This window comes from Grus americana, chromosome 2 (genome assembly GCF_028858705.1).
Source record: "Grus americana isolate bGruAme1 chromosome 2, bGruAme1.mat, whole genome shotgun sequence".
Taxonomy (NCBI): domain Eukaryota; kingdom Metazoa; phylum Chordata; class Aves; order Gruiformes; family Gruidae; genus Grus; species Grus americana.
Window position 1 is genome coordinate 165,762,224 of NC_072853.1, and position 15,827 is coordinate 165,778,050.

A 15,827-nucleotide genomic window follows, 5' to 3' on the forward strand; every position below is an offset into this window, starting at 1 on the left:
TTTGTTGCCTTTTTTTTTTTTTAACTATTTTGTGCCAGCCAGTCACCTTGGATTTATTTTTCTTGTGAAAATGTTTCATTAGTGTTCTGATTTGATTGTCCTCTAAGGAGATTATCCTGTAACTTTTTAAATCCTTAAAATGAAACCAGGACAAGACTCTGGTTCCTTTACTCATGCCAAATTGTCTTTCCTTCCAAACATGTTTTACTTTCTCCACAACTGCATTTTGAGCCAGATGAGTCAGCCAGATATGATTTTTAATACCATAATTTTCATGCCATTTTGAGGGTATTATTTTGCAAGGTTTGTATTTGATCTATTTTATTATTATCACTCCTGTTCATGGTATCATGGGATCATGTAGGCATCCAGCTTCCTTCTAGTCCTAGGTAAGCTTCTAGTCCTCGTATCTATGGAGAATAGCTGTAAGGATACGAATGCTAAAGTTTCAGCTCCAAAATGGGTGAAAATAAGAAGGATAAAAGCTGGGGCTGTGCTAGGGCTCTCTGTGGGACTGGTCTGCTGCATGCGTTCATCGCAGCTTTTGCTTGGTCCTTGCGTTTGGTTGCTGTGGACATTCAGTTACAGCTCTATCAACACGCAAACACGGGGGATTTCTTTTGAAACAGCCTAATAATTTATTTTTAAATAAACCACTGGTCAGATGGTGTGGGCATCAGGAGATTTTTGCTCTAGCAGATCTTTGTCCTGCTGCCAGTACAGTCATGTTTCTATCAAAACATCATTATGGATAACTTAAAAAAAAAAATGCATTTTTCCTCAGTAGGAAGCTCTCTCTGAGCCAAACACATCTGAGATCTCCATGTATTTAGCAAACTAGAATATTTTTAAAAAAAAAAAAAATCAGAAAATTACAAATAAGAGAAACAGCATAAATATAAAACCTTTCCCTGAAAAACAGCACTTGTCTAACCATAGCTGAGGACATTGTAATCTGTGATTGAAGATGATAAGCCCAAAACACGAGATGAGTGCGCATGGCCCCCCCGCCTGTCTCTCCCCCCCTTTCCTACCCAACCACTTGCATAACTCTTCCCCTCCTGCAGACCTTAGCTCCTGGTGTTTCTTCAGTCCAAAGCCAAGGTGGAGGCAAAAAACTAAGACTATTTTCTTTTCATTGTAACTTCCAAAGTGTTTCTGCTGCCCACGCTCACCGCTCTTTTAACTGTCACATCCCAACAACCTTCATCATCCAGGAACTCATCAGACTCCCTCCATGTCTCTCCTGTACCACATGGCTTTGACCCTCCTCTCCAAGGTAGGGTCTAGCACCATGCTCACAGCTGCCTCAGGTGGGGAAATACTTCATAGACCCCCTTCCCTGGGGAACGTCAACTTAGTCCCTTGGGACCCACTTTCTGCCTCCACTGTTGGTTGGGGAGGTTCAACAGCTGTTGAGAAGATGGAGAAAAACGTGGAAAAAGAAGCAGAACAAGAGTATGATCTTTTTGTCCTGTCTACTGAGAGTGGAACAGGTCATTGCTCCATGCTTCTCAGTCTACCCCAGCTCCTTGCAGGCGCCAGATCCCTTCTCTAGTTATCTTGTGAGCATCTTCAAGTTCCCGTAGGGCTTCAAGATAATTTTCCCCCTTTCCCATTTGACAAATTAAAATGGTACTAATCACAGATGCAATGTCCTACCAAGTATCCAGATGCCACATCTCTGCGCTGATAAGCGTGGCCTCATCTCCCCCCATCCCTCCTTGCCCCAGATCCCCATGGAAAAAAAATAAATCACGCCTTGTTACATCTTCGTTAGGCGCAGAACATTGAGGCGCACGGGAAGGAAAGTGGCACCGGAGGCATACTGGATCTCCCGGAGGACCCCTTCCCACTTCTTCTGCTCTTCATCATATCTGGGGAGAAACAAACAGACAGTTATGGTGAAGAAAACGTCTCCTCTCCCTTGCTTCAGCTGCTCTCCATACTGGTGGGAGCCCTGGTGCATGATGTGATGTCCCACAGACATTATTTGGCCACAAGATATCTGTGGGAGCTGCATGGGGGCTTCCAGCCCTGGTGTGCCCTGGTTTGCAGTCCCAGGCTAGTGGACATGGACATCAGCGTGTGGTTGTGCAGGGGAGGGTATATTTTTCCATTGGGAAATGGATTGATGGCACCAAGACTGAACATCCATGGTGAAGGCCAGCAGGTGCCTGCTGAGGGTGCTCTAGAGCCACAGATGTGAAGGACAGGAGCAGCTACATCAGAAAATGCTTTCTGCTCACTTCTCTGCTCGCATGTAAGACTATCTGCTTTCCAGCCTGAGCACTGGCTTTTCCCAGGGAGAGCACACATTGCACAAACACTGCTTTACACCAAAGGGGAGGTCTGGAACCAGCTCCAGGCAAAATGTCACTGCAGAAACAAAGCGAAAGGAGCTGGTACGTTGCTGTATGAGGCTGGGAGAGATCACTGAATCACCTAATGTACCCTCCAGCACAGCACAGGGCAAATTTCTCATCCAGGGACCCTGCACTGAGCCTGCACCCTTATGCTGGAGTAACAACATCCATCTTACACTGAAGGCATCACAACAGACAGAAACTATCTGTTCCCTCAGTGGCTCTCACTAACATCCCTCCCATGCTCCCTTGGGCAGCCCCGGGTCAGATCGTCACCTCCAAATGTCATTCAGCTCCGTTGGCACCAACTCTCCCGACTCCGTCTCCACCGTGGCGAACCCTCCAAGCAGGTAGAGCACCCCAGCCAAGCTCACCAGGCTGACCGAGCTGCGCTCCTGCAGGAACTCAGTGAAAGTGTCCCACCTGCCATGTCAAGAAAGGGAATGTTAGGGCACCCTGCCTACTGTTGCGCTGAGGCTGGCCTTGAGTCGGGAATCTACAACTAAATTAACTGGTGACAGATTAACGTGTGTAGGTTTACATGGGATGGGATCATACATTGACTGTTGTTAGAGATTTCCCCATCATCATAGTTCAACTTCATTTGGCATTGAGTAGATGAGCTGTGAAGCACACCTGGCATGGACCAGCAGGTCCCAGCGGTGGGACTGCAGCTGCAAGGCCCGTCCAAAGTCAGAGAGTCTATTGCGTTGTGTGAAGCTGCCAAGATGAAGCTACAGCCCTGCAGGGAACCCAAGGGCTGCACCAGTTGGTGAAACTGCTTTGAAGGTGAGCCTGAGATGATCCACAGCCCAACTGCACTGGCACTGGTGATGTCCAGCTGTCCAAGGAATACAGACTATGAGGAACCAGTATTGGGAGTTTCAAGCAAACTCCAGAATGTCTGGAAGTTGTTTAATATACACCTGCAGCTGCCCCTTGTGTAAGTATGCCCTGAAAGTGTGCTGAAGTACGTACTTGTTGGTGGCAATGTCATAGACTTCCACTGAGTTGGTCAAGCCGGAGTCAGTCACACCAGCTGCCACGTAGATTTTGTCTTTGTGCACAGTGGCTCCGAACAGGGACCGGGCAGTTTTCATCGGAGCTAGCTCCTTCCATTCAAACTTGGATGGGTTATAGACGCACATCTTCTTCAGGCACTTCCTAGAGAAAGTTGAGGGAGAGAAGGAGCCTTGATCTCCTGCTGAGGGGCAGCTTTGCACTGCAGGAGTTGGGGGATGTCTGCTGGGAAGAACATGGGGTGTCTAGAAAGTATTTTGCTCCTCCACATCAGCATGAGTGCCTTTGCTTGGGTGTGCACCCAAGGATGCCCATGCCTGGAGACATCAATTGTGTGTATAGCACATCCCCTCCTTGGGTAGAAGTCCTAAAAGCTTGACATTGTGTTCACACAGTTGGACAGGGGCCTGTGTAGCTCTCTGCCTCTCAGGACCTTGCACACAGCCATCAGACAGTGTTCCAGTGCTCCCGATCCAACTCGACACTGAAATATCATCAGTAACACCCCTGTTTCCCAGCATGACAATGTAAGGTGGGTGAATGTATGCACGCTCACACTGTTCAGACCATAATCCCATCAGAGCAGGACCTGGTTTTGCTGGATTATGGCATGTTTGCTCTGCAAACAGTCACACTTCCGGCTTGCAAAGAAATCACTGCAATGCTCCACAAGAGAGACTTTTTCTGCTGAGCCCATCTCCTGTGGGAGGGCAGCATGGGGGTCAGGTTTGAAGAAGTTTTTCGCCCCTATTACAAATACCCGTCTGTATTTGACTACTAGAACCACACTGCTCCACAAGTCCACGACAGAAGACCCTCAATGTGAAGGAGCTTCCTGCTCTTCAGCGCCTCTCCCAGTCTGTGGGACATTTATTTATTGTGAACAACAGGGATGATATGTTCCCTCTCTCACAAGGACAGTGCATGTCCCTGATGTCCCTGTAGGACTCCTAACGGCTTGGGAAGGGCTGCAGCCACACATCTGAGCTGAGAGGGAAGGATCCACGTAGAATCATGGAATCACAGAATGGTTTGGGTTGGAAGAGACCTTAAAGCCCATCTAGTTCCACACCCCACCCCCCCTGCCATGGGCAGGGACACCCTCCACTAGACCAGGTTGCCCAAAGCCCCATCCAACCTGGTCTTAAACACTTCCAGGGAGGGGGCATCCACAGCCTCTCTGGGCAACCTGTGCTGGTGCCTCACCACTCTAACAGTAAAGAATTTCTTTCTAACATCTAATCTAAATCGACCCTCCTTCAGCTTAAACCCATTACCCCTTGTCCTGTCACCACACTCCCTGATAAACAGTTCCTCTCTGTCTTTCCTGTAGGCCCCTTCAAGTACTAGAAAGCTGCAATTAGATCTCCCCGGAGCCTTCTCTTCTCCAAGCTGAACAATGCCAACTCTCTCAGCCTGTCCTCACAGGAGAGGTGCTCCAACCCTTCCAATCTCACACCCCTTCCAATCCTCCTTAACCCATAGCATCCAAGTTGGGGAGGTACCAACTCATGCTCCCTGCATTTCTCTTGCTTTTTGACTTACTTATCACTTCCTTTGCCACCAATGACGTAGACGAGATCCTTGTGTGATACCACTGCGTGGCCATAGACTGCGTAGGGAAGGGAATCGGCTTCACCCCACTTGAAGGACCTGGAACAGAGAAAGATGGGAAGCAAAAAGGATTTGTAGCTTGCTGGGTGAGGCCTACAGTACATGGCACTTTCCATACCTAGAGGCGAGCACAGATCCTGCCTCAAATCTCAAAAATATGAGGTTTCCAATGAGATAGGGCTCATCTAGTAAACTTTATGATCCTAAAAAAGAGGGAAAATAAAAAAGCAGAATGCCTATGCTTAACATTCATTGTTTTCCCCTACTCTTGGCCTATGTGCATACACATCCTCACTTCTCCCAGGACCTCACCTCATATACAAGCATTACCAGCTAGACACAGACGAGACGGACATTTCTGAATTATGTAAAAAATTAAAACCAGTGTGACTTAGGGATGCAAGATCATGAGAACAATTTTCCTTTTTGGCCATTGCCTTCCACTTTCAGGTGCAATGGTTGGCCAACACTCATCAAGGACCCATGGGAGGGTTATGTCCACATTTTGCAGTGCAGGGCTGTGTTGAAGGCTCTGAGTTAGCTCCAGGGCAGGTGAGCAGGGGATGTAGCTATAAGGCTTTGGAAACCCCAAACTGGTGCCCAAATAGGGCTGACCAATTTCTCAAGAGATATCTGTTCATGTTCATGTAGCTTAGACTCATTGCCAGTTGTCATACATGTAGGATGTAGTCCCAAAGACGTGCACTTTATTTTACCTAAGAACTGAGATACCTGGGCTCCGAGTGTTTTCTAATTGCCCAACCGCTCTGGGCAAATATTTGATCCCATAGACCAGCAGTTTGCCCTTTCCAGTCTTGTTATAGTTGAAATCTTGACCTGAATAATACTAGAAATACAGGTGGTGCTGATCACACCTCTACCAGCTTCAAATTGGTATTCAAAGCACCCCCTGAGCACTTAGCAGGGGGAAGACACATCCTTTCCCAGAGCATGCAGGGACAGATAAATGCCCCGTTCTGTGGGAATGAAACTGGTTTCAAATCTCTGCCTATAGAACAGACTTTGAAGCACACACACGTCTAAATATAAACCGATCAAAGGCTTGTTGACACCTACTGTTCTGCCTCTTTGGGGCAGAGAGGAGCAGTCTTTGGATGTTTCTGCTTCCTGTGAGCAGGAATGGTGCCTTTTAATAAAGCTCATGACATAACATGGGTCAGAGCCCATTGTGCAAAAATAATTGTATATTATGCCTGATATCTCTCAGAGTGGGCCATTCAGTGCCACATCTGAATACTTTCAAAACAAACTTTCCTGTGCAAAGTCATTCCTGGTGAGACCACAGTGAAGGTCACTGAACCTCCAAACCGATGGGCAAGAGCAGAAGGAAAAACTCTCCTTGCTGCTCTGTACAGGTCCCATGCGAGCATCTGCTAAGTTTGGTCCCTGATAACATAATATCCCCATTACGGCTTCCATCTCCTGGAGGTTCAATTACAATAAATGAAGCAGCTGGAGAGGCACAGCTCAGAGCCCCAGGGTACAGCTTGAGAAAGTGGTCCCAGCATCTAGATGTAGAGTTTGAGCCCTGTCTCCAAAACCTTTGAGTCCCTGGAGACCTGGAGTCATTTTGCACAGCAGCTGCTTTGTCTTCTCCTGTCAACCACCATCCTCCCCACACTCACATGTGAACACTTACAGCCGGTCATAGCACAGGACTGAATCCAAGGTCTTTTCTCCCTCTTTCAGTTCTTTCCCTCCGATGACAAAAATGGAGTTTTCCGCCTCTCCCAGGCCAAAGAGGCAGCGAGGGGACGGCAGGGGGGGCATCCCCAGCCAGTCTGCATCCAGATGGTCGTACTGAAAGGAAATACATGGTCATTAGTGAGCGTTCACCCGGCCTATTTGCTTAGTAAAAATCGGGGCCCAGAGGCTGAGGGCAAAGTCCATTCCTACATGCAGCTTGGTCACCCCAGTAGGCACTTTCTGCAATGTCAGTCTCTGCCTATGCCTTACCATCTGCTGCAGGATGGGGGATCTTAGTGCAAATCCAAGTCATATGTCATATGGCATATGTTTTATGACAAGGCATAACAGCAGAGATGCACCAGCAGGAATAGTTCTGCTCTGTGCACCAAAGCCTTGACTTAGAACAAGCTTGGTCATCTTTGGATGAGAGTCTTGTGTTGGACCTATAACGGATAGTTCCTGGGACTGGAGGAGCTGAAGCACTTCAGTCTTAGAAATTTTGCCTGAACCTCTTCAGCTGTAGCACATGCCACAGTATTTAATCCTGATATTTTCCAGCTCTGCCAGGTAACAGACTGGTGTTGGCAATGTTGGCTACAGACCTCACTCCCCTGAGCCCCTTCTTTTCCCACCAATTTTTCTTCTTTCTGGCAAGTGATCACTTACCGTGTCCCTCCTCTGCTTCTCAAGATACTGATGTTGTCCCATATCACCTCAGTGTGTGTGAGAGTTCATGAGATGAAACGCGTGTGTGCCTATCTGCACAAAGGATATTTGCACAATACCTATCGTCTATCCAATACAGTACAACACAACTGAGATGGTGCTGCAAAGCCCAGAGCTCTTCTTGCTGGCCAAAGTGTGCCAGATCCCCATCTGATAGACGGGGAAACGAATCCATACAGCGCTACTAGATCAGATGGCCAAATCCTTGCAAATCCTTGGACATCTGCAGGGGAAGGCATTGCCTCATCTCCCACCATAAAAAAAGATATGAAAGGTTATGAGGCTGGGAGCTCTCTGGGCACCATGGCTTGATCGGAACTGTAAACTGGGGCAAAAAAATTTAATGTAGCTTGCTAGCAGAGGAGGGACTTCGTGGGTTAAGTCTGGAGTGATGTCTTGCAGCCAGTTTGGCAGGACTCTGCAGGATGAAGCTGTGATGCATCATTGCCTGAAGCACTGTTTGCTATAGGCTTGGGCCAAAGAGCTTCAGCTTGCTGGGTTGCCTCCAAAGACTTGGCTTCAGCTGGGTGCCTGTGGTTATTGTGTCTTTGTAAGCTGTGGTCCACATATGTGTTATTTATAGCACAAGCCCAAGCAGCCCAGTCACCAGGATAGTTCCTGCTTCTTGATGGATTCAGCATTGTTTTAAAATCATAAATCTTAGAAGTGACAAATAAAGGATACCCTTTTCCATCTGAAATGTCAATGAAATCATTTTCTTCCTCCTAAATTTGCAAGGCCTCTGGGATTTATCAGCATTTATATATTTTGGTGTCTTTCCTTAAGTCTAAACTATCCCTGACCTAACTTTCCTTCATCAGGAGGAACATGAAATCGAGGAGGCTGGAAGCAGAGTCAGAAGGTGTAAGATGCTGCTGCACTGACACGGTGATTCAAGGGTCCATCACACAGCTGCCTGTATACATATATGTGAAGTTTCAGCTGAAAAAGGTTCAGAAGACTCTCTTACTAATACAGGAACCATTAACTACATAATGGCACTGATGACAATGAATTACACCTTTGCAAATTGACGGCACCTTCCAGCCCTGGGACTTGTCTGCACCTCCCATGCATGAGTGCCACAGCAAACTGCAAAGGGACCACTGCCCTCTACTTGTGGGGAAGGAGGCCACACGATGTCCAAGGCATTTGCCACTGAGTCAGTGGCAAAATGGGAGCTGAATATAGAAATCTTGCTGTTTGCAGCTTAGAATTACAGAGTACTTTAGGTTGAAGGGACCTCCAAAGGTCTTTCATCCAGCCCCCCTGCTCAAGCAGGTGCAGCTTTGGAGTTATGGCAGGTTGCCAGGGCTTTGTGCAGTCAAATATTCAATGTCTCCAAGAATGGAGGTTTTGTGACCTCTCTGGACCCCTGCTCCAGCAGTCCACCACCTCCATTGGGAAGGTTTTCCTCCCAGCTAACTGAAATGTCCTTTACTGCAACTCCTGGCTATTGCTTCTCATCCCATCTTTGTGCAAATCCAAGAAGAGTCTGGATCCCTCTTCGGAGTCCCCTCCTATTAGGGATCTGCAGACACCAATGAGATCTTCCCTTCCCCTTCTCCAGGCTGATCAAACCCAGCTCAGAGCCTCTGCTTGTACCTCCCGTTCTCCAGCCCTGACCATCTTGATGGCCTCTGCTAGACTCATTCCAGTACCTCAATGTCTCCCTCGTACTGGGGAGACCCAGACTGGACACAGGATCCCTGATGTGGTCTCACAAGTGTATGACCCCCCCCAAAAAAAAACAACCCAAAAACAAAAACAAAAAAACCCAAAACACTTCCTTTGACCTTCTTGGTGCAGTCATACGGAAACAGCTCAGGACATGGTGGACCTTCATTGCTGCTCAAGGAATTACCTTGCCTGGCCAACAACCAGACTGGTGGAGGATTGATCTCTAGGCATAGATTTCAGCCGAATATGAAGCAGCCCGTCTACCTGCTCTGCACAGCTAAGTGATGGAGCTGGCCACATCTGCTGTTGTCATCTATTGTCCAATGTGAACGGCTATATCTCAAACAGCATGTCCCCTGGCACTCCCACTGCCTTCCCCCTCCATCTTGCTTTCTAGGGCTGTCGGTTCTTCTCATTTCATGGGCTTCACATGGACTGCATAGGCTTCAAAGCCTGACCATTTCCAGGTCAGGACAAGCATGGTCTCTGCACACGATGCAGATGTACAGCCCTACCCATGCAACGAGGCAATGGAGGGATCAAGGAAGGCTGTATGTCTTGGCTTGGGAACTACCCTTACTTTATGCTTTCTGCCTGGACATGTTATTGTTCCTTTCCAGAAGATATGTGAGCCATGGGAGAAGAGCAAAAGGATTGCTGGGTATGACGGGGAAGGACAGAGGATTTACTGTATTCCTACAGGGTCATCAGGAAGGGTAGGCGCCTTGCACTAGCTATCTACAGTGAAGGTGCTCTTGGGTTACAGCTCAGGCCAGGGCTCAGATTGCCTGCACACAGCTCAGTCTGATCACAGATTTGGTTACTGCTGAGTTAGAACAACCATTTTTCTTGTGGAGGATCCCAAAAGACACCATTCCATGGTGTCCCACACACATGAAAGAAATGGCCGAGACAGAGACTCTGAGCTGGCAGTAGCACACCTCCAGGGGCAAGAACAACATGGGAAATGGGGCACATATTGGTGGGTAGGGATATACCCCATGTCCTTGGGGTGTTTGCTCTGTGGCTGTAGCTGCTGCTGTTTCTTTGTTGGCACCCGGCAGAGTCACCCTTGGGGTTTGCTGGGGGTTCACAACCAGGGAACATAAAGGATGCGAAGCGGAACCCAGACCTGATGCCACTAACCTTCCAGTTAGTGTGCCCTATGGCAGCCAGGACTGGACCAAATGCAGGGTTCAAAGTGGTCCCTATTCAGGATTTGGATCAGGAAGCCTTATTTCTATTACCTACTCCTTCAAGCCTCCTTCCTCAACTACCAGAAACCCCCCTCACTTGGATCTGCCTTAAAAATATAGAGAAGAATCTCTAGTAAAGCAATTCAGATGATTCACCTTCATTTACAACTTTCATTTTAACATCACATGACAATGAATATTACTGGCATCACAGACTGGTGATGCTGCAAAGTGGTCAAAGATATCAAAGAAAGATAAAGCTAGTACCTGTAGGAAGTAGGAACTCATAGGATCCTCCTTGCTGTCCTCATTGTAGTATAGTCCTCCAACAATAAAGATTTGATTCTCTTTGGTCACCAGACTGATGTGGTTCTTTGGGATTTGAGTAGACAGGGAGGCAAAATAACACTCGTTGGCAGTAGGATCATAGGCCACTGCTCCACTGTCGCTCACCATGAAAATAAGGTCCTGGAGGAACATCCCAAAGCGCATTGTGTCATTTAAGATCCCTGGGAGAGCATCCTCCTCCATATCTTCCTCCTCATCTACTGCTCCATTGACAACATTGTCTTTTGCTTGCTTTTCACTGCTTTTCTTCACTTTCTTCTTCTTCACCACAGTGAATTTGCCTTTCTGGGCATCCTTCACCATCTGCAGTTTCTTGAGCAGCTCCGGGCTGGACTTCACCATGGCATGCTTCTCCACGTGGTCCTTGATGTAGTCATTGGGTATGAGGCGGAAGCGGATGCTTTCAAAGATGACAGGCAAGGCCTTCTGCCGGCTCTCACGGTCCTTGGTCCCCACCCACTTCATCACTACTTCAAAGACAGTCTCCTCTTTCTCGATGTTGAGGGAGTCACTGGAGATGATTGCAATAAGCTCATCAGGGGAGAGCTGGTAGAACTCCTCATCCCGAGAGACCAGCGCAAAGCGATCACAAATGAAATCGCGAGCTGCCACGGCCAGCCGGGCACAATCCAGCATCAAGCCCAGCCTGAAGATAGCCAAGCAGTTGCTGAGGCAGAGACGCTTCTGCAAGAAGGACACGCAGACGGTGAAGATGGAGGGGATCTGGAACATGTTGGCCACGGAGAAGATGTCCTGCACGTTCTGCTCTGTGATCTCCAGCTCAGAGGTGTAGATATAATGGAGGATCTTGCCCATGACATCCGGATCAACATCTTCCAAACTGACCTCCCTCTTCTTGCTCTCTTCCATGTCCGAGAGGAACATCGCTCGAAAATACGGGCTGCAAGCTGCCAGCACCAGCCGATGGCAGGGAAACTCCTTCCCCTTGACTTTTAAGACACAGTCCAGAAACTTATTGTGGTCCAACATGTCTTTGAGTCCATCTTGGAGGAGAGTTTGCTGGTAGAGACGCAATTCTTCCACTTGATCATAAGGCAAACCCATGGTGAAGAGTAACCGCTCCTTTTTTCCCAATCCTTTTTTATATATATATATATTTATAAATATATCTATGCCTGAGTCCCTGGTAAAGAAACTTACTCAAAGCAGGTCTCGCAGATCTCCCTTGCTTCTAGACCGTCAGCACACTGGGAATGTGAAACGCTTGCTACTGTCGCAGCTGTCTGTGTACTTCAGTTTCCAGCGTAGGGCTTTATATATAGCCACAGCGCTACAAAGCTTAAGGAATCCATACGAGAGCATGTGTAAGCCGATCACCCTTTAATAGGACACATTGGACAAGGAGGAAGGGAGGGGGCCGGGGGAACAGCTGTACTTCCAGCCTTGATGCTTTAGGAAGGGTCTGTCAGCCCATGAGTCACCGCGGGGGGAGCAGGAGCTTTTGCTGCTGTCCCATGATGGCCGAGACGCGTGCGACCCATCAGCTCAGCTGCCGCACTTGGGAAACATCCTCCAGATGAATCCAACATCCAAATCTGCCTTCTGTGTCATGAATGGCAGAGCTGGGACCTTCTCCCGACACCGCTAAACTGACTGCTCCAAAACTGTGAAACCTTTTGCTGTGCTAAAAATAGACTGTGAAGTCAAAGCTGGAAAGATGTAATAAGGGAGTGTCTTATGTGGGCTTTGTGGCATCCCTGACTCTGGCCAGCTCGCTCCCAGGGCTGCTTTTCTGCACAGGTTTGCCCTTTATTCTCCTCCAGAGTCACTTTTCAGGGGTCTGGAAGGGAGTGGAAAATGAAGATAGAGCTATTCATTTACACCCCTATATGGGTTATGAGACCTATGCTGGAAGTTACTTGAAAAGTCTCGCTAAAGGAGGAGACTCGAGGAGCCTGGGAGAGGGGTGGCTCTGCTTTGCCTGCAATGCATGCATGGGCCCGAATGGCACAGTGTCTAGATACCTCATCATTAATAAATCCATTTTTTTCCACATCTTGGTGACAGAGAGAGGGTCAGAGGCAGAACAGAAGTAAAGAGAGCGCAGTGGTGGGCTTCAGCTGGCAGATTAGGACATCTATACACACATGTCTTCTTGTGAGTTGAGGGTCTCATGCCAAGGTCTACTGAGATTTTACCACCAAAAAAACCACCCCCATGTTGAAGTCTAGAGCTGCAGCTGGACAGCTTGCCTGGCCTTGAGCTGACGCTCCAGAAAGGCTGAGGTGTCCAGCAGGTGTCAAGTCCTGCTTGCGTGCCTATGGACATCTAGAAAGTCCCATGGGTCCTCATATGGCCGGTCCAAGTCCAGCTCTTCCCATGGAGCTCAACAAGCAGCAAATTAGTTTTGACAGACATGGGTGAGCAGAGTAGCTATAATTATTTATACCTATAGTAAAACTTATACATGAATCTGTTTTATCTCTGTTACTATGGACCCTCTGGGCTGGCTGACATTCAGTGATGGCACAGATTTAATTAACGATTTAATTAAGCCTATGCAAAGATATTAGCCACTCTTCTTGGTGTATTTAAAGCCACGTAACCCCTTACCCTGGCATGGATATATTTATAAAAGTGCTTTGTGCCATAAAGGTTATCTACGTAAGTGGGAAGAGGGAGGGAGTTATACTGGTACGAAGCCCTTTTGTACTGGTGAAGTTCCAGCAGCATCCAGGAGGTACCAGTATAGCAGGGAAATAATCACAAGCTGTTTTTGGAGCTCACATCATAAGCTCTTCTGCTGTGCTGCTCATCTGTGACGGGATCAGATGAACACTGATCTTTGAACTGGGTCAAACTTCAGAAATGTTTCTCTGCTCCCAGACATCTGGGGCTGGACAACCCCGTCCTCCCCTCTCCCTTCCCTCTGCATTAGCTCTGCACTTTCCCACGTTTAATTCTGCATTGTTGTGTTACCAGCTGGGATTTTTCCCCCTCTGCCTTTAATCTCCTTTGAGCCCTGGCTAGTTTTCCTTTTTGCTGTGCTGCTCTGCATGTGCTTCCAGCCAAGGTTTGCTTCCACATTCCTCTTGTCACGAGGTGCCACTGCTAAAATGCAGCTACAGCTCTTCCCTCCCCAGAGTTGTTTCTCACTTGTGTGTCTTCCCTCATTCCCGGTTTTCATTTGTTCACAGTGGTTGGTCATTGCCATTTTACAATCTGTTTATGTGCAGGGAAGTCAACAGGATTTTTTGGGGGCTTGGTCTGAGCCTTGCTGGACTGGAAAGCCAAGGCCACATCTGATTGCTACAGGAGACTTTTCTCAGAATGGCAGCAGTGGAATTTGAGGCAATCATCAATTCTGAGCCCTCTGAAACCATTATCTCTTGTGGAGGCTTCGATCACAGTAGACTTGCCCCATCCATCTTCCATTTGCTGGGTCCAACATGTCACCACTAAGGTAGGCTGGTCTCCAAGCAAGTACCAGCCAAGCTCAGAGGGATTTAGCATCTAAAAGCAGATGAAGGAACTGGTGGATGAAGTTGCTAAGCCACTATCCATCATATTTGAGAAGTCATGGCAGTCCAATGAAGTTCCCACTGACTGGAAAAGGGGAAACATAACCCCCGTTTTTAAAAAGGGAAAAAAAGGAAGATCAGGGGAAATACAGGCTGGTGAGTCTCATCTGTGCCCAGCAAGATCATGGAGCAGATCCTTCTGGAAACTATGCTCAAGCACATGGATAATAAGGAGATGATCAGTGACAGCCAACATGGCTTCACTAAGGGCAAATCATGCCTGGCAAAATTGGTGGCATTCTACATGGTTACAGTGTTGGTCGATAAGGGAAGAACAACTGGTGTCATCTACCTGGACTTGTGCAAAGCATTTGAGACTGTCCCGCACGACATCCTTGTTTCTAAATGGGAGAGACATGGGTTTGATGGATGGACCACTCAGTGGATAAGGAATTGGCTGGACAGTCGCACTCAAAGAGTTGTGGTCAACAGCTCAATGTCCAAGTGGAGATCAGTGATGAGTGAGGTCGATATTGGGACCGGTGCTGTTTAACGTCTTTATTGGTGACATGGATGGTGGGATCAAGTGCACCCTCAGCAAGTTTGCTGATGACACCAAGCTGTGTGGTGTGGTCGACACGCTGGAAGGAAGGGATGCCATCCAGAGGGACCTTGACAGGCTGGAGAGGTGGGCCCATGAGAATTGCATGAAGTTCAACAAGGCCAAGTGCAAGGTCCTGCATGTGGTGAGTCGGGGCAATCCCAAGCACAACTACAGGCTGGGTGGAGAACGGATTGAGAGCAGCCCTGAGGAGAAGGACTTGGGGGTATTGATTGATGAGAAGCTCAACATGACCTGGCAATGTGCGCTTGCAGCCCAGAAAGCCAACTGTATCCTGGGCTGTGTCAAAAGAAGTGTGACCAGCAGGTCGAGGGAGGAGATTCTGCCCCTCTAGTCCCTCCAGTGAGACCCCACCTGGAGTACTGCATCCAGCTCTGGGGTCCCCATTACAAGAAAGACATCGAGCTGTTGGGGCGACTCCAGAGGAGGCTATGAAGATGATCCAAGGTCTGGAGCACCTCTCCTACGAAGACAGGCTGAGCGAGCTGGGGGTTGTTCAGCCTGGAGAAGAGAAGGCTCCAAGGAGAACTTATAGCACCTTCCAGTACCTAAAGGGGCCTACAAGAAATCTGGAGAGGGACTGTTTACAAAGGCATGGAGTGATAGGATGAAGGGTAATTGCCTTAAGCTGAAAGAGAGTAGATTTAGATTAAAGGAGGAATTTTTTTATGATGAGGGTGGTGAGGCAGGTTGCCCAGAGAAGCTGTGGGTGCCCCATCCCTGGAAGTGTTCAAGGCCAAGTTGGATGGGGCTTTGGGCAACCTGGTCTAGTGGAGGGTGTCCCTGTCCATAGCGGGGGGTGGGACTGGGTTATCTTTAAGGTCTCTTCCAACCCAAACCATTCTGTGGTGCTATGATTCCATGAGATAGCCCATGTGGATGCAATAAGGGTGAGCACTGTTCATAGTTATGACTATTCGGTTTTCTCAGTGAACAAATGAATGGGTGAATTGTTTCTCCCCACGGTGCTGCCCTGAGAATGCTGACTGCTGTATAATAACACAGCCCTGAATGAGGTGGGCTGTTCTGAGATAGCCCTCAGCTAACTGGCTCCAGGTGTAAC

At 48.1% G+C, this 15,827-nt stretch overlaps 1 protein-coding gene across 1 annotated transcript; it reads right to left on the bottom strand.

The window, feature by feature from the left end:
- Positions 1-711: 711 nt before the first annotated feature.
- KLHL40 (kelch like family member 40) lies at positions 712-11,838 on the bottom strand. The gene is made up of 6 exons (XM_054816710.1): positions 10,580-11,838; positions 6,661-6,821; positions 4,932-5,039; positions 3,345-3,530; positions 2,643-2,789; positions 712-1,877 (listed from the first exon to the last, which is right to left on the bottom strand). Exons 1-6 carry the CDS (start codon positions 11,723-11,725, stop codon positions 1,766-1,768), a joined length of 1,860 nt encoding a protein of 619 aa, XP_054672685.1. The 5' UTR covers positions 11,726-11,838; the 3' UTR covers positions 712-1,765.
- Positions 11,839-15,827: the final 3,989 nt, after the last annotated feature.